Raw genomic sequence first — 24712 nt, 5'->3', positions numbered from 1 at the left:
AGGGAAGGAGCATCCTTATCTCAGAGGAATCTGAAGGAACAGGCCTTGCTAAGTTTACCTGAGTTTACTTATGCCCTTTATTCTATCTCTTTTCTCTACAACTCTTCATTTTACATTAAACCTAGCATACAAACAGCTAGGTTTAACTGCTTCTTCAAGTCCTTAGGAAGGCTCCAGTGTTACATAAAACTTATATTAAATAAATGTTTATGCTTTTCTTTTGTTAACCTGTTTTTAATTATAGGGGCCCCATCAACGAACCTAAGATGGGTAGAGGGAAAATATATATTTCCTCCCCTGCAACTGGAACAGTGAAAGTGCTAGATGCACATTTATTGAATGAATGACTAGATGACTGAATGAATAAATGTTTTTAAATTTCCCTTAAGATAAACTATAAAATATTTACCATAGTTTACCAGGCTCCCCAAAAGGTGGTCTTTTCTTTCTTGTCTCATTTCTCCCTTATACTCTCAGTTCCATTTCAGTTCCTGTGTTCTGTGTCCACAACACTCTTCTCTTTAATTTTAGTTTGGCCAGCTCCCATCATTACTCCAATTTTTGCATGCCCACAATTCATTGAAGAGGCAATTTTAAGTATCACCTAACTTAGCTTTTACTGTTATGGGCTCTCACACCATTCTGGTCTTCTCTGTTGTCAATACTCAGTATCTTATTATTATTACTTGTCAATATTTGGGAAAATAATCTCCATGAGGGCAGGGATCCTCTTTATCCTATTTACTGCTAGCATAGGTACCTGTTAATTATAAGACAAAGAAATAACTGCTTGCTGTCCTCAATGAAAATAAGTTGAATTGGGGACATGGGCTATGTTCTGATCTCATCCTCCATTTATTTCTCATTTCTTTCATGTCTTCTTGGTTTTCATACCAGATTCTCTTTATTTCTCTACCTAATTCCTGGGGTTCCTAAGAATTTATGACTGCTATTGAGAATATGGCTGGCTTAAACATCATTTTCATGATTTTATTGATGAAGATACATTCTCATAGTATCATTCAATGCTCTGCATACATGTTTACACACACACACACACATATTCACATGTATTTATGTGTAAAAAAAGGAACTTGTAATCCTACCACCTGTAAACATCTTAACGTTAGGTAGCCCTCATTTAGGATATTTTTCTATGAAAAAAATATATACACATACAAAAAGTATATGGCTAAATATATAGGTAGACATTAATGTCAGTTGATTGCTACTGTAAGTTGTTTTCTGAACAATTGTTTAATTCCAGGTGGGCTGAGATCTCTTAGCCATGCTGATAATCTTATAGGATTGTGTTGGCATAAAATGAAATAACGTTTCCAAGATGCTGCAAATAGTTCTTGTCACATAGAAAGCATTATATATGTACTGGTTGTTATTATCACAATGAAGGCACTGACCCAAAGGTAACTTGAGCTGTCACATTATAGGCTGAAGTAAGGTAACTATAAGCCAAGTGCATACAAGAAAGGCTTGCAATATTTCCTAAAGCTGGCCCTAAGCTTTTCTGCGGCAGGCTTTTGGAACAGCTGAAGCCATCAGGACAGTCTTCTAGGTAGCAATTCCGAGTGATATGTTACTTTGCATCAGTCACTGAGGTGGCCTTGCACACAGCTATAGGCTCTTTGGAAAAGTGCTGTAGATTCCCGTTAAAGGTTAAACTTCACATAATATCAACGCAAAGACATTTCTAGGTTTGGCATTTGTCCCCTACCCAGACCCCCACACACATACACACACTCACATGTATGCACCTAGCCAGAGACAAATCATTTTATTCTTCTGTTTGAAAACCTCCACTGGCCCCACACTGTCTATAGGATAAATTCCAAACTCGTTAAAGGCTTTACTCACAGGCTGGCCTTAATACCTACTTTAATCTTCATTTGTAACACTCTCCATCATTTTACTGGAGGTTGGCACATATTTACTGAAAGCTTACTCTATGTCAGGCATTGTATTAGGTGCTGAGATTACAAATATGTTTAAGAGACAGCTATGTCCATGAGAGACTAACATTTCAGTGGGAGTGGCAGATATGTATACAGATCATTACAATCTAGTTTGCAAAGTGATTTAAAGGGGAAAGCAGAATTTGTTTTAGAAATACAGAAGAGGAAACTTAGCAGTCTAAGTATATCAAAGAAGGCTTCATAGAGAAAGTAACACCTGAGCAGAGTAAGGGAGGGTAAGTGGGAGTTACTCAAGTAAAGAAAGAGGGGTAAGCACATTCCAGGTGGAGAAGACAATATGTACACAGACAGGGAGGAATAAAATAGCATTCTGTGTGGATGAGAATTATGAGCAGTCTTTGACAACGGAATGTAAAATGAAAGATGGAAAGCAGTGGTGATTGAAACTAGAAAGATCACAGGAGGGTGGGAAAGAGGACATTTTGTATGTCATGTTGAAAGCTTGGAATATATCATACAGAGTTATAAAACCAGTGGTAAGTTTTGAGTGATGGGATTCAGGAATCCAAGTGTGGCACCTTGGCATTTGAGAAAAGAGCAGAAGCAGGAAGGTAACTCTCACCTTCCCCCCAACGTTCTCCCCTGAAGCAGGTCATAAAACTCTCATTTGACGGGTGCTCTCTCTGTACCCAGAGGAAGTGAACATCTGTATATCTCTAAAAATGCAGGGTCACTGACAGCAATCTGAACAAACAGGAATAGCTGAGTTCTATACCTGAGAGCTAACTATCATTAGATCATGCTTTTTTAATCCAATCATACTCCTCAGTGACTTACCACTTCTCTATCAAACCTAGCATAAAAATACACAAGTTTTCCTGTTTCTTTGTGTTTTCCTTTCCCTATGTAAAACTTATATTTAATAAATGTACATGCTTTTCTCTTGTTAGTTTGTGTCTTGTTCCAAGGATTTAATCCACAAACCTAGGCTGGGAAGAAAAGACAATTACTTTCTCCTATATGAGCAAGGAAATAGAAAAGACAGATCTGTATTTTGGATACATTATTCAGTAGCAAGATCATCTTCTCCCGTCAGCACCTTCTTCAAGTAATGTGATGACACCATTTCTTGTGTGCTTGGAAAAAGTTTCAGCTTGCTGTCTCCTTTGTTGTTTTAAAGAAGTGTTAGACAAAGCATTGTTTGCAAAATCTAGGGAGATAATGGAGTCCACTTTAATTGGGAATTCTGTGTGAGCTATGATCTAAGTTATTGGCTCTTTCCAACTTTAAAAATTTTTGTTGTTAAAAGCACCTTGCTTAGGAAATGTTAAATATTTATGTCTGCAACAATTGTCTCAAAATAATAAACTGTGCAATTCCTGTCATTAAAAAAAGATCTCAATTCTCCCTGAAAAAATAGCAAGATCAAAAGTGGATTAAAAGGCATGTGGCATAAATCTAGGGGCAAGGGAATAAATTGGAAAGTTACTGCAATATTTAAATATGAGATGAAGAGAACCTAGTTGAGTGAAGAGTTGTACTAGGAGAGGAGGTAAGGTGGTTGGGAATATTTGGCAATTCAAACCATTAGGGTAGTTAAGTGACTGGATATGGGTGGCCATATCCACCCAGAGAATAGAAAAGCACGTTTACAGTTAATTAGTAAAGGGGTACAATGATGAAATGATAAGGTTTGGATATACTGCACTGAAATAACTGAGGACCAACCAAGTTAGTGAGAACTAATCCAGCAAGCAGTTAGATTCATGATCCTGAAACTCAGGAAAAGAATACAGGCTGAGCTGTGCTACTGGGAATTGACAGCATGCAGGTAATAATTAAAACCATCAAAGTAGATGACATCATTTGGAGAGATGGTGTAGGGGGAAAAGCACAATGAGCTAGTGATGAAACCCTGGGAAACTTCAATTTTTAATGATCTAGATTAAGTGGAAGAGGCAACAGCAACAACAACAACAAAAACAAAAACACCCAGAAGTGGTGTTTAGGTAGGTAAGAGAAACTTGTGTTATTATATGGCTGGCAGAGGAGAAAACTTCAGGAGACTGTGCAGCATCAAGCCCATTAAAGTGAGCACAAAAGTTTGTAAAATAAGGACTGACAAGGGACTAGTAGTTTGGCCATGTGGTGGCCACAGACATCTTCAGCTAAAATATTTCTGATAGCATGGTAAGGGTGGGAGGCAAATTGCTTTGATAAATCAAGAGTGAAGAAGATAAAAGAAACATTTATTACTCAAGAAAGCTGATTGGAAAGAGGGATGAGATGGAATTAACAATGCAAGGATTTGGATTTGTCTTTACACTGTAGTAGGACATTTCTGAGATAACACACAGTATATAAGGATGTGTGTGCACCTTTTATATAAGGCAAACCAACAGCCCATTACCCATTCCTTAGTCTTCCTTAGGTTATGATGTTAATAATTCTGAAATAGAAACTTCCTCTTTCTAGTATCTTCTTCACTTTTTTTTTTTTGTAAAGTAAGCTTCAACTCATGCTTCAAGATTAAACTTTCCCAGATTATCCAGGGTTAGTTTTGCCCCCCCTTCCATAATACTTTGTTTATTCCTCACCTATAGCCCCAATAACACTGTTGTTACCTGGTTACATGCTTTTATTTTGCAAGATTATAAATTTCTTAGGAACTTAGACTAAATCTTTGTATTCCCAATCCAAATTACATTTTCTGGCACAAACTAAGGCCTAAATTTGTTAAATTAATCAATTAGCACTTGAAAATCTCAAAGACATCTCTGATATTTTCTATAACTAAACTTTTGATCTTTATGAAATAATCTATTTTAGCCTTCAAAAAAGAAAATTTGGCAACTTCTTTAACACCTTCAGCATCCAATTCATCTGTATGTCTTGTTGGTTTTACCCCAAAGTATATCTCAAATCTTCCAATGCACTACTTAGACATTAAGAGTTCTTGTCTGCAACTACCCAACTTGTCTTCCTGTTTCCACTTTCTATCCCTCTCCAAATTATTCTTGGTAACAGTGACCAGAATAATATTTAAAAATATATTTATAATCATGTATTTTTTCTTATACTAAAATCCCTGCAGTGATTTCTCATTGTCTTAATAATAAAACACTAAAACCCTGAACATGTTCTCCTAGGCTGCATAGGTTCTTGCCCCTGCTACTTTTTTGACCTCTTCTGACACTGTTCTCCTACCTGCTTACCCATATGCAGACATTCACATGTGCTGTTACCCCAGACTGAAATCTCTTCTTAGTTATCATTTGCTAAATATTTATATTTATCATTAGGTCTCAGTTAATTTTTACTTCTTCAGAGAGAAATTATATGACCACAAATTTAAATTACGACCTCTCTGATATTTCCATGTTTTTATTCCTGTTCTTTGACTTCATATACAATTTGTCAGTGAGGCACACAAATAGCCCATTAGCAAACAAAGAGCTGACTAGCCACGTGCATGTGTTGTTTTATGTCTCTTTCCCCACAAGATGGTAAGATGTATAAGGACTAGGACATAGGGAACAAGTGACACAGGAAGCATTGCTGTTTTTTCACCTCAATTTCTCAAGTACCTAATATTATAATGAAAACAGTAATAACAAAATATTTATCTGTTGAAATAATGAAAGAAAGAGTGTGTTCATTCTCAATATCATAGTCTTACAGAACATGAGACAAAAAGTTACATCTGTATATTCATTCACAGGGTGCTTAGCCATGCAAGTTAGTTGATGATGCAAGACAGTTTTTTATTTTCACAATAATACAGTTTAAAATTAGACATGTAAATAAATAGTATAAAGAAAAGATAGGAATACTGCTCCTCACCCTTCAAGAAAACCAATCACAGTATTTTTTTTCTTTTTGGCATTCTTACTGTGTGTGTGCACACAGGCACACTATAGATCATCTATTCAACAAAATTTATTGAAGGCTTTGTGTTTAGCACTGAGTCAGCTCTGGGGAAAACAGGATGAATAAGAGCATCAGAAAGCTCATAGTCTAATGGCGAAAATAAGATTCAAATATAATCAAAAGGCACTTGGATGTTTTATTAAATCAGATTTTTTTTAAGACAGGAAAAGTCTTCTGTATACATACCAATCACCAAAAAAAAGTGAGCTGTCTTGAAAGACCCAGGATCATGGAATTTTTAATAACCAGACCTTTGAAATAAGTGAATACAACTACTATGAATAAAATCATTCGTCCTGGGAGGGATGGAGTCTAACACTGATGACTTTATGATTTTCTAGCTTCTAGAAGTTTTGTGCTAAATCCATCTGAATTCTAAAACCACTGGACAACCTGACATACCACATGGAGGGCTTTCTGCCTGCAAGGCTTTTTTCCTCTTTTTCTTGCATACTCAGTTCATGGGTGCCCTCCTCATGCTCCCATGTCTATAAATCTATGTCCTCTTATTATATTGTAATCATACTTTTTTGCCTCCTTTATTAATCTGTGAACTTCATTAAGATAGAGGTAGTACTTTTATTTCTATATTTTTATTTTAGTGGTAGGAAAATAAGCACGTGAGTGCATTTAATAAATGTTTATGGAAGAAAAATTGGAAGACAGTATGAAAGGAATCATATTCTGTTTATATATTATAAAAATTAGAAAAGACTATGAAATATAGACTGGAGAACATGATGACATATTCTTTAACATCTGTTGGCACAAAGAAGCAAAGGCCAAAACAAAACAAAAAAGAAAAAAAATAAACAAGTAAAATCAAGTCTTGCCCTATGCCAACATACTTAAAAAACTTATTAGTTGGAGACTCCTGATTTCAATTAATAAAAACAAAGAAGAAAAGAACTTTAGATGACATTCTGCCCAATTCGGTGATACCTTTTTGTTCTTGGATATGTCATGACATATTTTCCTCACTGGCTAAAACTTCTTTCTCTTCACCTAAAATGACACACATAACTGGGACCCTATTTAGAAACTTCTGGGAATGTCCTGGGAATGAGGGAAGAATGCCCAGTAGACAAGCTAGGAATTCTGATCTAATTTTGGAGTGAAGACGGACATATAGGTAGATCTCTCCCAGAGATCTGAAGATTTGAATAAGTAGCTCAGACTTTGGGAAGCTTGTGTTCCCAAGGAAATTATTTGTTCCATAAATAAGACTACCCAAGATGAGTAACGCTTGAGGATGTGACCCCCTCTCCCAAGTCTGCGTCTTTTTTCAGTTAATTTATATGTGGTGAGATTGTGATAGATTACCTGTGAGATCATCAGTGGGCCAAGACCCCAGCTGGCATGCCTTGCATGTGTACTCATCAAAGACATACTCATTCTCCTTACAAGGTGTACAGGTCCAACAACAGCTGACTTCTCCCTTTCGGATCACCTAAGGCAAATATTTGAAATTTAGATTTTTTTTTTGCATAGATAAAAATCCAACAATTCTATATTCCAGTGTGCTGTTTTGCAAAGCAGAAAGGCCTTTTGCATACATTATTTTAAGTGTTATCAGATAAGCAGTACAATTTTTAATATTCTTAATTTATAATTAAAGAAAGTAAGGCTGAGTTTGAACAAGTCCAAAATCATAAAGTTAGCTGGTGGCAGGATAAGGAATTAAATTAACTGCAAGTCTTTGGATAATTAGCCTTGGAAACTTGTATGTAATTAAGTACCTGTGCTTGTGCTCATATGTACATACACATAACTGAATTCACCCCAGGATCTGCTCTGCTTCTCCTTTCCTTAAGTTAAGAACTTCTGCTCCCTGGATTTACCTTAGCTTCCTTCCCTCCATTAGTTGAATAATTGTGAGCAAAAAAAATTGTATATTTCCTAATCTTCTAAAATCTATCCATATTGATAAAAATAATTAGGAATTTGTATTGGGTAGAACAAAGCAAAAGATTAAGATTTTCCTGGAGATGATCTCTTGATCTCTTTCTACTAAAAATCTGATTCAACAATTCAGCCTATTCTTTCCTATTTTGGTAGCTTTGTTTTGTTTGAAGGTAGATGAGGTCACTGAGACTATTATATACCTCTTAATCTATTTGACTCTTTTAAGGTAATGGAAAATAATTGAAATAACTTAACAGTTGAAAGAGTCACAGATGTTATTCTTTCGAAATAGATGTACCTTTTCTTCCTCACCGTTGGTGCATGAAAAGCCTCTCCAGAATAGACAGCATTCATTAAATGTTCTTTTAAATAATTAAAACTGTGATTAATATTCAGCAATGACCAGACACAGTAATGATTACACTTTATATTTCTAGTCTTAGATGCTTACTCTAGTAATGACCTTTGATAATAACATCAGCTAGATACCTATAGCCAAATATAATTGTAAGCTGACAACTGTTTTTTAAATTTTTGTACTATTTATTGTACTGACTCTTAAAACTACAACAATACAAGCAGGGAATAATGGCAAAAGGACCTGAAATAGATTTTCCCTAAAGTAACTAAATAAGTGAGGCAAAATTGATCCTTAGACCTGATTAAAGTATTCTTCATAATAATATCGACTATTTCCAGGCTCTTTAGTACTTGTCACGTACGGTTATCCCATTAAAACATTAGAACAGCTCGGTATGAAGTAGCTGGTTTATTTTTTTCATTTTCTTAGGGGAGAAAACTAAGGTAAAGTTAGCTCACATAGCATGTTAGGGTAAATGAGGGATCAAACAATGTATGTTGGACTTCAAATGCTCATGCTTACAAACATTGAGTCTTATTAGAAGATAGACTGCGTGATATTTTGAAAGATGCAGGGGAAAGAGTACTAGCTTAGGAATCAAGTAGCACCAGGGTTCTAGTCTTATTTATAGCCACTAAGTAGTTGTGTAGCCTTGAGCAGTCCTCCAGCTAATGCTCAATTTCTTTTAACTGGACCTATTGCTTTTACGATAATAATATCTACCTTATAGGATTTCCTTAGGATTAAATAAAACAACACAGTGATTTGTAAAGTGTAGAACACTCTAATAATGTTTCATTAATAATATGCACATGAATGACCATATATAGAAATGAAGAATTTCATTTTCAAGGGATACCACACTTGGCAAAACTATCCTTGAACAATCATTAGATTTTGTAATGCAAACAGGCATATTGCAAAGCTGAAAGAGTTTCTTTCAGACGTTAGCAGGGATTAGCAAATAAAGGCAGCTGCATTTCCCCCCACTAGAAATACCTTGATTTCTTATGGTTCAGTTTTCATTGGTTTGTGAATTTCAGGTGTTTATTAAAATAAGTTCATGCCCTTTTCCAAGAAGAATTCCAATATTACAATCTCTTTTTGAATCAATAGTGATAACTTAATATGTTTTCCTCTGATCATTTAGAAATTGTTTTATGTTTTCATATTTTATGTTCTGTTTACATTTATTTTGAACACGAGGTAGTGACAGTTCTCTTTCATGACAATTTAACATTCTGGAAGTAGTGGTGCTTTCTTTTTTATTTATTTTATTTTTTGAGACAGAGTCTTGCATTGTTGCTTAGGCTGGGAGTGCAGTGGCGCCATTTTGGCTCACAGCAGCCTTGACATCCCCAGCCCAAGAGAGCCTCCCACCCCAGCTTCCTGAATAGCTGGGACTACAGATGTGTGCCACCATGCCCAGTTATTTTTGTTTCTTATTTTTTTGAAGAGATGGGGTCTCACTAAGTTGCCTAGGCTCATCTTGAACTCCTGAGCTCAAGGGATTCTCCCACTTCAGCCTCCCAAAATGTTGAAATTATACTCCTGAGCCACTGCACCCACCCAGCTGTGCTTTCTTTATGAATAACAATATATAACATATCTGAACCTTTACTAGACTAAACCCTTTCATGGAAACTAAGTTTGCAAACTCTGGACAATTCCATGAGATGTTGATATCATGAATGAAATTGCTGTTACAACCTTAAATCATATTAAGAAAATCTTGTAAATTGTATATTTAATAGAGTAAAAATGATATCTGGTTAGGAAAATGGAGTTTGGGATTTTTAAAAAAGGACTAAGCAAATATTATTACAAAATAACCAGTATTAAAAATATGATAATAGGCTGGGTGCGGTGGTTCACGCCTGTAATCCCAGAACTTTGGAAGGCTGAGGTGGGAGGATCACGAGGTCAGGAGATCGAGACCATCCTGGCCAACATGGTGAAAACCCACCTCTACTAAAAATATAAAAACATTAGCCAGGTGTGGTGGCGCGTACCTCTAATCCCACCTACTCTGGAGGCCGAGGCAGGAGAATCACTTGAACCCGGGAGGCAGAGGTTGCAGTGAGCTGAGATTGTGCCACTGCACTCCAGCCTGGAGACAGAGCGAGACTCTGTCTCAAAAAAATAAAATAAAATAAAATAAAAATAAATTCTGCATTTGGAAGTTACATTTTCCCTTCCTTCCTTCCTTCCTTCCTTCCTTCCTTCCTTCCTTCCTTCCTTCCTTCCTTCCTTCCTTCCCTCCATCCCTCCCTTCTTCCCTCCCTCCCTCCTTCTCTCTCTCTCTTTTTCTCTTTCTCTCTTTCTTTCTTTCTTTTTGACGGAGTGTCACTCTGTCACCCGGGCTGGAGTGCAGTGGCGCGATCTAGGCTCACTGCAAGCTCCGCCTCCCGGGTTCACGCCATTCTCCAGCCTCAGCCTCCGGAGTAGCTGGGACTACAGGTGCCTGCCACCTCACCTGGCTAATTTTTTTTTGCATTTTTAGTAGAGGCGCGGTTTTACCATGTTAGCCAGGATGGTCTCGATCTCCTGACCTTGTGATCTGCCTGCCTCGGCCTCTCAAAGTGCTGGGATTACAGGCGTGAGCCACCCCGCCCGGCCCTAGAAGTTACATTTTCAAAATGTATTGCTGTGAAGGGTCAAAAATAAACAAAAATTATATGGTAATTTACACTGTGTAATCTTTCTACAGGAAGCACTGGAAATTATGAATATTTATATTCTTGGTGGATATGTAAATAATTGTACATGAATTTAAACCCCTCACAATGAAGAGTTTAACTGCAAGATAATTGGCCAAGATGAAAAACTCTTTTGTCTTGATATAACAAGTGTTAGCAAACATTTTTTTGTACAAAGGACCAAATTGTAAATATTTAGGCTTTGGGCCATACAGTCTCTTTTGCAACTCAGCAACTCAGCTATCCTGCTCTGCCACTGTAGCAGGAAAGTAGCCATGGAGAATATATAAACAAATGACCCTGGCTGTATTTTAATAAAACTTTATTTACAAAGACAGGTAGTAGGTCAGATTTAGTCTGTGGGCCATATTTTACCAGCTCTTGCTGTATACCATAACAAGACATACAGAAAATTTCAGATATCTAATATTTTGTCATTTAGCAGATATTAATGAATTTATTTTTATCTTCATTTACCTTATCTTTCTTCTTTCTGGTCTTATGCTTTCCAAATCTTCAGACCTACCCTTTGAGGGCCTTACTATCAGTATTAAAATATTTCAGTTTCAGTCTTAATCACAGATGAAAAAACATGTGAAATGTCTTCTAAACAGAGTGAAGGTAAGGTTGATTGAAAACACCAAGTCCAATGGCTCTAGGAATACACTGCCTGAAATGTGGTATGGTAGTGCTTCAAGAACTGTTTGATTAGCAAATAAATTATTTTGATATCATTTTTCCCTACAGCATTGCATACCAATAGCTGCCCTCACTCCCTTTTTATTATATCTTTGTCTTCTCTTCCTTCACTGAATTTTCATTTCCTGTAAGTGTGGCCACATCTTCTTTAGCCTAAGAGTAATTTTTTAATGTTCTCAAATTACCAAATTATCCCTTACATGTTTTTTTATCACATACATCTTTTTCTTTTACTCTTTATTTTTTCAATTGACACATAATAATTGTACATATTTATGGGTTACATAGTGATGTTTTGATACACATAATGTACAGCGATCAGATCAGGGTAATTAGCATAGCCATCATCTCAAATACTTATTATTTCTTCATGTTAGGAATGTTCAGTATCCTCCTTCTAGCTATTTGAAACTATAGATTACTTTTAACTATATTCATCCTACAGTGCTAAAGAACACTAGAATTAATTCCTCCTATCTAGCTGTGATTATTGCTTCCTTTAACAGAGCTCTCCCTATCCCTCTCTTCCTCCTTCCCTTCCTACCTTCTAGTACGCTCTGTTCTAATTTTTACTTCTGTGAGATCAACATTTTTTATCTTGCACATATAAGTGAGAACACGTGATATTTAATTTTCTGTCCTTGGCTTATTTCACTTAACATTCTGTTCTCCAGTTCTGTCTACGTTGCTGTGAATGACAGGATTTCATTCTTTGTTATGTTTGAATAGTATTCTATTATGTAGATATACTACATTTTCTTTATCCATTCATCTTGATACTCAACTGCCATCACATTCTGTTCAATCTGGCAGGCCCAGATGAAGGGTGAACCCTCAATTTTCATGCCTTTCCTTCATTGTTCCTCTTCTTTGACCTTTCTCTTCCACTGACTACCATCTTATGTGACAGTGTGCTCTCTGGTTGTCTCTCTCTCTGTACCTGTTCCTGCTCAGCCTCTCTACCTTTTCTTCCTTTTTTATACTTTGAAAGCAGAAATTCTCCAAGGTATATTCTTGGTCCGTATTTATTTTTTATTTACACTTTTAGGTTCTGCAATTTTATTTATTTTAATAGCTTCAACTTTATTCAATCAGTTCCTAAATCTGTATTCTTAGCTTTATTTTTCATTGCTCTAGACCAAGCTTTTAATCATTGGATGGCTATTTTAATACCAACATGCCCCCAAACTAACCAATCGCCTTTTCTCTAAAGCCATCCCCATTTTTCTATTCCTGGAAATGCAATCTTTTAGTTACTAACACTTAGAATTTCAGTTGATTGTGCTGACTTCTTTATCTTCCACAACTCGACATCAAATTGGTTGTCAGCCTGATTGAATCTACAAATGTTTTCTCCAAATATGTCTTCTGGCCCCTTTTCATTCTGTTTCTTCCCTAATTCAAGGCCTTGTTACCACTATCATAGCATCCTTCTAACTTGTCTCTTCTTTCTTGTTTTATAAATCTATTTATTCGTCTTCCTGACCACAGCTCAACTTATGCCAGCATCTTGGTCAAAATTATTCTCTGACTCCAGTTTAATGAAAATTAAGTTCAATGTATTTAGTATGATGTTCAAAACTCTCCACAAATCTGGGTTCAACTTATTTCAACTTTCTCTTTTATAATAACCATTTAGAGCATTGCACTCTAGATTATTCACTTGTTGCTGGACAGTCTTCAATTGACCACTTTTGTCCCTTTTCTTTTACTGTGCTTTCTGTGTAAATGTTCTCTCCCTGAAATCATACTCATTTTCTATGGTCCAATGTTTGACATTTTATTCAGTAGAAATATCTCTATCCCTTTTGTACAAACTTATATAGCCCTCTTCTTTTCTTAACGAAATCATCACATTTTATATGATATTGTTTATCTGTGTCCATGATATTTTCTCACATAGACTGTAAGTCTTCTGACAATAAAGCGTGTCTTACTTATTTTTGCCTAATCAATATTATTATATTAATAAACATTTGATGAATATTTATTAAGTAAATTAGAATTAGTGTCTTTTCTAACTGTAAACTTTATTCCCAGGAAGTCATGTCTTTAAAGTCTTGTATGAGCAGAAAAGGTGTGGGCAAACATGACTCATCAACTGGTTCAATCAAACCAACTAATAAGACTATTGTGAGTTGCACATGGGATTTCACAAGGAATGAATGAGAATTTCTGACATTAGAAGCTTACAATATAAAAAGTAAAATAAGTGTCTAAAATTTTTTAAAATAGCCAATGATAATTAACACTGTTGAATTTACAACAAAAATGAAAGAAACATAGTTTCCATTTTACCTTGATCTGGCCTTTCTCACATGGTTCGCTGCACACGGATCTGATGATGTTGGTTTTCTTGGACCATACTTCATCATCATCCATTTTTAATTCTCCATTGTCCCAACTTCCAACATTGATATAATCAAAGTAATCTTTTCCCATTTCCTTGAAATTCATTATTTCATACCTTAGGAATAAGAATATGATAATTATGCAGCTTGAGATGTAAATATTCAGCTTTGAAAAGGCAATATATTTTATTCCCAAAAATGTGTCTACTGTCATATAAGTAACACTGGAATTTTCCATGACAGTACACTTAGAATAACAAAAAAAATCTGTCTATTTCACTTTCTCTGCAGAGACCATTTTTGTACTTTCAAGCTTACACCTGAAATAGAAAGTAATCCCATGGGAGAAGGTGACTTGACCTCAGCAGGATGAAAGACAGTTTCGAAATAACTTCAAGAAGTTTAAACAAGTACTACTGTTAGGCTTCTACAAAAGATAGAAAGGTTTTTGTCTGTATTCAAGCAAAATGATAAAACTTACATTTACTAACCAAGTGAGAAATTTGGTAAATCTTTCATCTTATTTTCAGCTTTAGGGGATACAGAGGGCCCCATTTTACCTTTCTTACTTTGCCCATTATCAATGGCTAAATTCATTGTACAAAGAAAATTTTGAGAGTGACGTTTAAAAAATTTGAAAATAGCTTCTGAAGCACCTCATGCAATGTAACAATCCTGGAAGAGAGTAGTTCCTTGTGAGTTCTCAGCCTTTGCTAGCTATTGTTTTTTGAATATGTGGATAGAAATGTATAAAGAGAAAATCAATGTGCTTACTTACAAGCCTTTTCTTATAAGTAAGCTCATTTCTAGAGAAGAATCTCTGAAATAATTTTCCAATTTGAGGATATTGGATAAGCAATATCACCACTATCTCAGTTTCTACAGGTATGTCTCAGGTACAACACTGTGTTCAAATAGTATTTTATACTGTTTATCCCCTCAGGACTTACAGTACTGACAGATAGACATATAAATGCCTCCTCCAACTTCCTATGCTCAGCATGTGTAGCTATCTGGAAATTGATATGAATGGAAAATGTTCTCGCTTTTGGATTCAAGTGATGAGATTACTATACACAAACCAATGTTCTGTACAGAAATACTGAGAACAAAACTGGCATCAATCTATTGAAACCTATGTTATAAAATGATGCCATTCTGTTTTCATTCCCAGTCACGTTTTTTACTGTATTTTTTTTTCTTCAGAATATTACCTCATTCTTGTTTTGTTGGTTGTTCAGTAACTTGAGGATTTTCCTGCAGTCAGTAACAATTTGGTGTAACTGTCTAAATTCTACTTCTAAATTAAAAATACCAATTTATAGGATACTTTCCTTCCCTCTAGGTCACAATTACCCTGTGGCCTCTGTGCATGCAATGAGTTGAGATATTAGAGCACAGAGACTGAGGTAAAAAGAACTCACGTGTTATGTCATTGGCTACTTCAAATATATGAGCTTTAAGTATTCAAAGGGTGAATTTCTATGAGCAAATAACCTTTGAAGATTCTAGGATGGGAGAAAGAGAAATGTCAGTGTCAGACTTGTTTCTTTGCTGCTGATAATTTGAAGAAATATGTGGGTGTCATTCCTTACTCAAAAATGAGCTATCAACTCTGTTTCTAGCAATTCTTAAGTCTGAAAAGTTTAGTTCACATTGTTAATTTTACAGATAATGGACTGAAGCTCAGTGAGGTTAATTAGTACAGATTACAGAGTATGTAAACATCAGAGCTAGGACCTAAACCAAGCCTTTAGATTTCAAGTCTGCAGTTCCTTCTTCCTTATTAGACTGCTCCAAGTCCTGGGTACTGCTCCAAATCCTGGGTAGAGCTAAGAGATCATATTTTCCTTGCTTAAATATTGTAAAAATTTGAACCAATTTATATTGTAAAGCTTTTATCTCTATATCCATGCCTCTTTGTTTTATGTATGACAAATGGTAAAAAGTAAAGGGATCCAGTTTTTGAAAAATAAACATGAAAACTCTATAGATTGGAAAATCACATTTGATAGGAAAGTTAAACCTTAATTTCAGTTGAACTCAATAAACTTGTTATAATTACATTAGAGACAACGAACCCTCCCTTTGAAATTAGCCTTTAGATTTCTGGTCATTGTTTCTTAATACAAGGCAAACACAAAGAGATATTATCATTCACGGCTTAAGCTGTGAAAATAGAGCATTGCTTTAAAAATCTTTTTTTTAGCACACTAAAAAAAGAAATAGATAATATGTCTCCACAAAAGAATATTCTCCCCTTCACTTGTGAATTGGTATGAGCCCTTTTAATTTTCAGAGATAGAATATAGCTTTTATTCTCCGTCAAAAGGAAAATGAAGTGAATGTTTAAAACATACTCTTACGTAACTTTTAGTTAAGAATCAAAAGACATAATGGCTTCTTGCAATCTTTAGCCATGATTCAATCTAGAAGATTGTATTTTGTTTTCCAAAAAAATAACAGGAGGCCAGGCGCGGTGGCTCACTCCTGTAATCCCAGCACTTTGGGAGGCTGAGGTGGGCAGATCATGAGGTCAGGAGATCGAGACCATTCTGGCTAACATGGTGAAACCCTGTCTCTACTAAAAATACAACAAATTAGCCGGGTGTGGTGGCAGGCGCCTGCAGTCCCAGCTACTTGGGAGGCTGAGGCAGGAGAACGGCGTGAACCCGGGAGGCGGAGCTCGTAGTGAGCCTAGATCGCGCCACTGCACTCCAGCCTGGGCGACAGAGCGAGACTCTGTCTCAAAACAAAACAAAACAAAAAAACAGTAATTCAGTGTGCTCTTTGTTTTTGATGGCTTTAGTAAAGATCCAACTTGCACATATTCAGTGGCAGAAGCAAAGATTAGTGTGTCATTCCAATCCCAAGACACTTTAATATAAATCTCCAGCCCAGTTTCTTTTTTCTCCTTCCCATCCCCTTCCTCCCATTTATCTCTTCCTCCTTCTCTTTTTCCTCAATCCTCTTCCTCCTCCGTCCTCCTCCTTCTTCTTCCTCCTCCTCCTCCTTCCTCCTGCTCCTTCTCCCCCTTCCTCCTGCTCCTTCTCCCTCTCCCTCTCCCCCACCCCTTCCCCCTCCCCTCCGCCTACCCCTCCCCTCACCCTCCCCTGGCCTTTCTTTCTCATTGTACCTCTTGGTTTCTATATTTCTCTGCTTCTGAAATGTTTTTCTCAGCACAGTGTGTTTGTATGTGTAATTTATCTTCTTTAATACCTGTCCCTTCCTTCCCCTTACTCTCTACCTCCTCATGTCTGCTCTTCCTTAACCAGCCACAATTTAAACCCAGAATATTCTAAATAATTTTAAAAATAAATTTTATATATTGCTCAAAATCAAAATAAACAAAATATGTTACAATAACTACAACAAAAAGTTCTATCAAAGCATTTAAGGTAAACTAGAGAAAGTCGGTTTCAATTGAACGGAAATAAGGAACTTTCTAAATGGCTAGAACTCTGAAAATGAGAGAAGATTGTCTTCAGATGATAATGAGGGATTTATTCAAGGGGCTGAAACAGGGTTGTTGTTAGAGTAAGTGAAAAATCATTTGGAGAAGACTGCAGAGTATTGCATTTATGTGGGTCCTAAGGCTCTTTCAATCTATAATTCCAATGCTAAGGTGCTTTTGTTAAAAATTCTTAAATGTGTGCTAAATTATCTGTGGGTTGACATAATAGATACTCCCAAGCCCTGGTCCATACAACAAAGCAATTACAATGATCTGTGCCTTTGGGGTTGGATAATCACAGAGTAATGAGAGATCACAGAGTTAGACCAAAAACGTGAATGGCACCTAATAATGGAACACTTTTATACTATATATTGATACATTGATTATATACTATATATTGATTTTATACTATATATTAATACATTAATACATTGAACCATTTCAAATGTAATATAAGAAAAAAAAAGAAGGTAAATTTTTACTTGATGATTGTGCCTGAGATTTGCGTATGTCCTTGCCTTGTTATTTAATTGACTATGCAACCTTGGGCATGTCTCTTTCTTTCTATGACACAGGTTTTTTACCAGGAAAATCTGGACATTGAAGCAGAACATCTGTGTCTATGAGCAGAGACATATATCAAGAATCCATGTGCACACAAAGTCGTTATCTGCCATTTCTACTGTTCTAGCCTCATATTTTCTATTTACCGCATCTGTTTGTGCTCCTCTCTTCTTTCTTTCCTGTCCTATTTTGGGCCCTTCTTTTCTTTTCTTTTCTCTTTTCTTTTTTCTTTTCTTTTCTTTTCTTTTCTTTTCTTTTCTTTCTTTCTTTCTTTTCTTTCTTTCTGTCTTTCTCTCGTTCTCTTTCTCGTTCTCTTTCTCTCTCTTTTGTTCATTCTTATCTCTCTATTGGCTTTTAAATACTCCTCTTTGTATTAAAATTTTTGTGGTTGCTCAAGAGATTACAATATGCATTTTTATTCTACTTAACATTGAGTCACTTAATGTAAAATATAAGAAATTTAGCCTTGTGCAATTTCAAATTCTTTTTCATTTTTGCCATTGTTTTCAAATATTTTGCACCCATATACTTACAAACCCCACAATATAATGTTTTAGTTTTTTGCTTTAATTAATTGGTTGTACTCAGTCTAACACTGGGTGTCCATGTTTCCTCTGCCTACTATGGTCAATTCCAGGCAGCAGCCACGCATCTTAAACTTTAATTCTCAATGGAGTCCCTAAACCAGAGATTAGTAAACTTTTGCTGTAAGGGGATATATGGTAAATGTTTTAGGCTTTGAGATGGTTTCCACTCACCTCTGCCATTGTTGTGTACAAGCAGCTATAGCACCTAAATAAATGAATGTGACTGGGTTCCAAAAAACCTTTCTTATAAAAACAAGCAGCAGACTCCATGTGGTCTGCAGATCATAGTTTGATGACTGGTGAACTAGTCTGTTAATGGTAAAATAGTAAAGTTCCATATTTCTTATCTGTAATTGTGAAATCTTTAGAACTCTGAAAATTGTTGTTTTTTTTTTTTTTGTAACTCACTTGGCAGTGAAACATGACATTACCTGAACTTTATCTAGGGATGAAACGTGACTGGAACTAACATGAGGCTATTTATAGTCTTGTTTATCACAATTAATGTGAATATTCATATGTTTTGCTGCAGAAATATTAATGTGTTTATTAGGGAGTGCTGTTACATATTATGTTGGGGCATTACATGATTGTTTAGGCTTTTGTAAATTCAAAAATTCTGGATTCTGTAACACCTGGCACCATGGTTTTCATTAGAGCATTGGGTACTGATAGTAGACTAATCAGATGAGAGATTTAAAAACAATGATTAAAACGTACTTTCTAACAGTCTGCAAGTGTGTGCCAGGGTGAGTTGCCATCTCTCTCAGCTTCCTCTGTTTAGGATCCTCCACTTTTAACTCTGGAATTGTAGAGGATTACTTAATCACCCCAGGATCCTTTGCTTTCTCACTCAGCCGGGAATGCCTTTGATCTGTCAGAACGCTTTTACTCCACAAAAATAACAACCTAATGTCTACAAATAAATTTTCTCAGAATATAGTGTCTTTAAAATTTTGATCCTGGTTGATTAATTGGCAGGCTGTTGTATAAGGTTAGAAGTTGAAGCCCAGGAGACAGAGTTAAAATTTTGACTCTATCATTTACTAGACTGTGTTTTTGGGCAAGTCATTGAATAAGCCTTGGTTTTCTTTAGCTGGAAAAATGAATGGTAACATTACTTACCTCATAGGATTAAAAAGTAGAGCACTTGACTTAGTGTTTGGCTCAGAACACTATATAACTCAATATATGCTAGTTATAATTTTTTTTTATAAATGTAACTGGATTATTTGGAGAAACAAAAGGTGGTAAATCACCTTTTCCTGAGTCTGCTTCATGCCCTTAGAGGCCAACTCTGATAATTTATTCATGGGTTAATGTTATACTCAAACCCAGTGGTGCAAGGATAGACTCAAAACAATCCCGAATTCCCAGAAATTGTTTGCAAAATTTTAAGTATGTTGTTCTTGAAAGAATTTCTATACATTTTGTCTGAGTCTTGAAGGGATGATTATTCCAAAAAAAGATTAAGAACCCCTTACAACATATTTGGATGATTATGAATAAGGCAGCAATGTTCTGCCAGATCCATCAAGGTTTCCCATTGGAATAGAGCTGGACCTTCTGAGGCATCTCCTCCCTCCCTGGTTTGTGGAATGGTTTGGGTACCTGACATAAAAACTCTTGAATTGGTGGAGCTACAGTCATCAGATTCTATCAGCAAGTCCTAAGCTGATGTCAGAACTCTAGAGATGCACATGGGAATAATAAATTCATGTGCAGATATCTGAGCCCAGGCCTTGACCTAAGCCTAAAGACTGAGCTCATTGGTCAGCCTGCCCTTAAAGATTTACAACTGTGAAGTTTTGTTTGGCCCTGAGAAAATGCTTGTATTTTTTCCTTCATGGATATACAGAAGAGCCAAAAAGTAGAAAACAACATGTGAAAAGTCAGCTTAGTTTGGCAAACAGCCTAGTTATAGCAATATTCTTCAAGTCTCTGGAATAGAAAAAAAAAAAACCCTAGGTTTTCACTTGGCTGTATGACCTGAAACTAGCTATCACTTATAAGTCTGGCATGTGAAATAGTAATAGCTGCATTTGGGATAAGCTCTAGCTCATCTTAGAATGTAGAAGTGTGATAAACCAAGGTTGCTGACAGAATGTGTGGGCACGTGTGGTGTGAATTGTTGAGGATTCATAAAACCTCTTTGCAGGGTCAACCACAAACAGAGTGTATAGACAGTTTTCCAAGCACAGTTGTTAAGTATGAGCTATTGCTAGAAGGGCACTGAGAGACCAAAGGACCCTATTGTTTTGATACAAGGCTGAGTGAAGACTCAGCCCTGCTACAACTCAAAATATCATTTCAATGGCATTATTCCTTATAGATTAAAAGTGTCTATAAGTCTTAAATGACTGTGTAGAGTCATTTAAGAATTTGGAGTAGAAGATAAATGTGAATTCTGGTAAGTTCTGGGTACTTAGTGATTTCTCTGGGGACTGACATATACTTATGAGTTTATGTTCCTCAAGTTCCTCTACAAATAATAAAAGGTAAAATTTCAGAGAAAAAAAACAATTTAGTCCTTAACAAGGAAGAAAGTGATCCAGCTGGAGAATAATAAAATAAAATATGACTTGTAACTCACTTGCTGTAGGTACAGCAAACAACAGAACCGAACCTCAGCCCTATTTCTGGATTACCAGAAATCAAATTGTTCCTATTTCAGAATAGTTCAATTACACAAGAAAATATCCAAATACAGGGAATAACATGACAAGCATGTACAGAGAAACCACAGAGATGGTTTTTATTTATCTGTGATCATGTGAGGTTCCTGCCTCTTAGTTTCGGTCTCTGAAATGTGATGATTCCCAAAGCACATTTTGGACATCAGCACAAATGCTTTTTTCCTGGCCACAGGAAATGGGGCTTCTTCTCTCTATCTTTGCTCATTTGGGATGTCAGGGAAGGGGAAGCATCACCAGGAAACCTAGATTAACCACAAAGGAGAGAAAGAGACATTTCAGGATCAAGAGTTGGCTGTTGTTCAGTCTCTACTGTCTAGAGGAGAATTGTAACAATACCTTCCTGGGGAGTCTCCATTCTCATCGAATAGTATTGTATCTCCAGAAACCCCAGTAAAATTAGTTTTCATCAGGGACTCCAAAAGTTTCCGTCCATCAATTGGCTTCATGGCATCACAGAGTCCTGCATAGCCGGGGCAGAGGGACATCTGCATGTTGTGGAGCCCATAGGCCATCGAATAGATGGCGTTGATCACAAATCCCATTTTGGAATCCTGAACATGATGTGTTTTCAGAGTCAGAGAACCTGTTGGGAAACAAATTAAGCATAGCTTTGAGATACAAATCTACTCTCGCGACATTCCTGGGTACTGAATAATGGGTTACCTGTAATTAGAGAATGCACTAGAGCAATTTTATCAGAGTTAAAACCACGGGTAACACTGAGAGACAGTACCGACATAATGGGCCTGGTAGTTATCTTCTGTATTCAGGTTTTTCTTCCAAAACTCTGAAAAAAGTTCTGAATCACCAACAGTAGCAAGATCCACTTTCTTCCAAAACCAAATTCTAAGTATGAATGCAGGATAGAACTGTATTTCTGTACCATAAAATGTATCTTAAGGACAGATTCATTTCATTAGTATCAGCTGTGATAATACACCTTTTTGGTGCTCTCATTTACTTAGTGTCTAAGGGCAGATGAGCATCTATCTAAGCAGGCAATTATAATGTGTTTTGATAAGTGCTGAGACAGGACTGAATAGTGAATCAGACCCAGAAGCTCTCTGAAGCTGAGCATTAGGCTAAGTATCAATTGGATGAAGGGGGAGAAAGAGTGGTCCAAGCATTTTTGAAGAATAACAGGTAAGATAGAGCATGCTATGTTTGGGAGACTTTAAGGAAATCAATGACCAGCACAGAGAGTAGGAGGTAGGAGAAAGGAGAGAGCTGAAATGGCAGAGGAAGGCAGAGATGCTTAAGCCATGTTAAGATTGCTGCATTTTGGCTAGGCGCGGTGGCTCACGCCTGTAATCCCAACACTTTAGGAGGCTGAGGCGAGTGGATCACCTGAGATCAAGAGTTCAAGAACAGCCTGGCCAACATGGTGAAACCCTGTCTCTACTAAAAACGCAAAATTAGCTGGGTGTGGTGGCACGTGCCTCTAATCCCAGCTACTCAGGAGGCTAAGACAGGAGAATCGCTTGAACCTGGGAGGTGCAGGTTGCAGTGAGCCAAGATGGCACCATTACACTCCAGCCTGGGCAACAAGAGGGAAAGTCAGTCAGTCTCAAAACAAACAAACAAACAAAAAAGATTACTGCATTTTATGATAAGAGCTTTGGGATCCATTGAAGTGTTGAAGCTAGGGAGGGACATGATCAGATTTCTATTTTAGAAAGACCAATCTGGCTACATTGTGGAGAAAGGTTTAAAGGGCTGTAGGAGTAGGGCTGTCAGGGAAACTCAAGAGGGAATGCAGTGATTCCAATGACAGAAGAAAATGTTCCTGCCTGTGGTAGAGGCCATGATTATGGCAAAGTTGTCTAGGAAGTGAAATCTATTTCCAGGCCTGGTGATTGTAGAATGAATAGGGTTAAGACATATAGGAAGAGTGTGGTAAAAAAAAAAAAAAAAAAAAAAAAAGTGAAAGAAAGAGCTGAGGTAAAGCCAGAGCTTATCATTTTGGAAGAAATGTTTTCTTTAAGAAAGGTGTTTTTTTTTTTTTTTTCAACAATAACAAACAACAACAACTCTCCAAAGATAGTATGTTGCTTTATGGCTTCCCAAACTGTAGAGGCCTATCATCTCCATCTTGATTACTGGTCCAAATACTGACACCTTAAATTTCCCGTGTAGAGAGTCTCCCTAGAGAAACTGGCATAGTTCATTCTGACATAATATAAGATGGGAAATCCTGCTTCCATCTCACTACTAGACAATAGACCCAGGCTACACTCTAGGCAAATCTTACAATTTCCTTCCCCGTACAGACTGGATTCATATTTCCACATTTTACCTCACACTGCTGGAAATTCCATTATTCTAGTTGCCAAGTCAAACACTTTTGAATCACTTTTGACTGCTCTTTTTCCTTCATACCTTCACAACTCTTATTTGATTTATCTTCAAAATTTATCTGGAATTAGACTACTTAGCACTAATCTACTTCTACCAGACTCAGTATATAACCTCTCTTGTCTAGATTATAGCAATAGTCTTCTAACTGGTTTCCTACTTTCTCCTTTTGCCCATCTTCCCTGCACTCCAGCCTGTTTTTAGCACAATAGCCATAATAAGTCCCTTAACTAGAAGTCAGATCATGACAATCCTCTGATCAAACTTCCCAGTGACTTTTTTCTCATTACTAAAAGTAAAAGCCAAAGTCCTTGCAATGGCCTTCAAAGACACACAGGAGCCTGCCTCATGGTATTTCACCCCTTATTCCTTTGACTCAATCTCTTAATACTCTTCTCGTAAATTATTCCACCCTAGACACATTGACCTTCTCCCACATCTTCAAACATGCTAGTCATGCCCCTGCCTCTGAGCCCTTGTAATTGCTGTGTCTTCTACCTAGAATGCTCTACCCACAAGATTTGTGCAGGACAGTTCTCCAAATGGCCTTGGACTGACCAGGTTTTTCTCCCTTTCTTGCTTGTAGTTTTCAGCAGTAACTGTATGATGGTCTGATAATGTAACTTACTGAGATAGAGAGAGACTGGCTAGAAGAGCCTAGGCTCTGTTTTAGTCTCACCAGAACAGCATGTCCTTCAATGATTTAGCACAGTAAGTCATGTGACCCCGGGATATAACACCCAGGTCAGGCTGCTTTCCAGGGTCCCTTATCTGCTATGCAAGTGGGTTACAGGCAATTGAGACTCCATCCACCCTAGGCAGCTTTCTGAGCCTTAGGGGAGCAGCTCACAATGAGTCCTAGGCTTCTGATGTTTTTTGCTGCCTATCTGTAAGTAATAAATCCATTTCCCATGACTTGCATATGAGTATGTTCTGTCACACAAGCTGGTAACCAGTGCATAATGAGCTTGCTTCACAAGTTGCAGAGCATTTTTCCTTCCCAATTTATGACTTTACTCAGGCATCATCCTCTCTGTGAGACCTTCTCTGGATATCCTGTCTAAATTGCATCTCTGCCTCCCCCCACCAACACTCCCTATCTTCTTTTGTGACATTATTTTCACCTTACCAACACCTAATGTATTTTATAAATTTATCTTATTATCTTGCTTATTGG

At 36.7% G+C, this 24712-nt stretch overlaps 1 protein-coding gene across 4 annotated transcripts in view; it reads right to left on the bottom strand.

Annotated features, from left to right (window-relative positions):
• Positions 1 to 24712, bottom strand: part of GRM5 (glutamate metabotropic receptor 5) — a 579659-nt gene that overhangs the window by 80429 nt on the left and 474518 nt on the right. For all 4 annotated transcript variants that reach the window (XM_030829702.1, XM_030829703.1, XM_012502874.2 and 1 more), the window contains exons 5-7: positions 21517 to 21763; positions 13824 to 13992; positions 7185 to 7311 (exon numbers count right to left, since the gene is read on the bottom strand). In XM_030829702.1, coding sequence (XP_030685562.1) covers positions 7185 to 7311; positions 13824 to 13992; positions 21517 to 21763 — 543 coding nt within the window. The remainder of the gene's footprint in view (positions 1 to 7184; positions 7312 to 13823; positions 13993 to 21516; positions 21764 to 24712) is intronic.

The sequence above is a fragment of the Nomascus leucogenys genome, chromosome 15, assembly GCF_006542625.1.
Source record: "Nomascus leucogenys isolate Asia chromosome 15, Asia_NLE_v1, whole genome shotgun sequence".
Lineage (NCBI taxonomy): Eukaryota > Metazoa > Chordata > Mammalia > Primates > Hylobatidae > Nomascus > Nomascus leucogenys.
The sequence above is the reverse complement of the archived record's forward strand: the minus strand, read 5'-3'. Positions and strand labels throughout refer to the sequence as shown.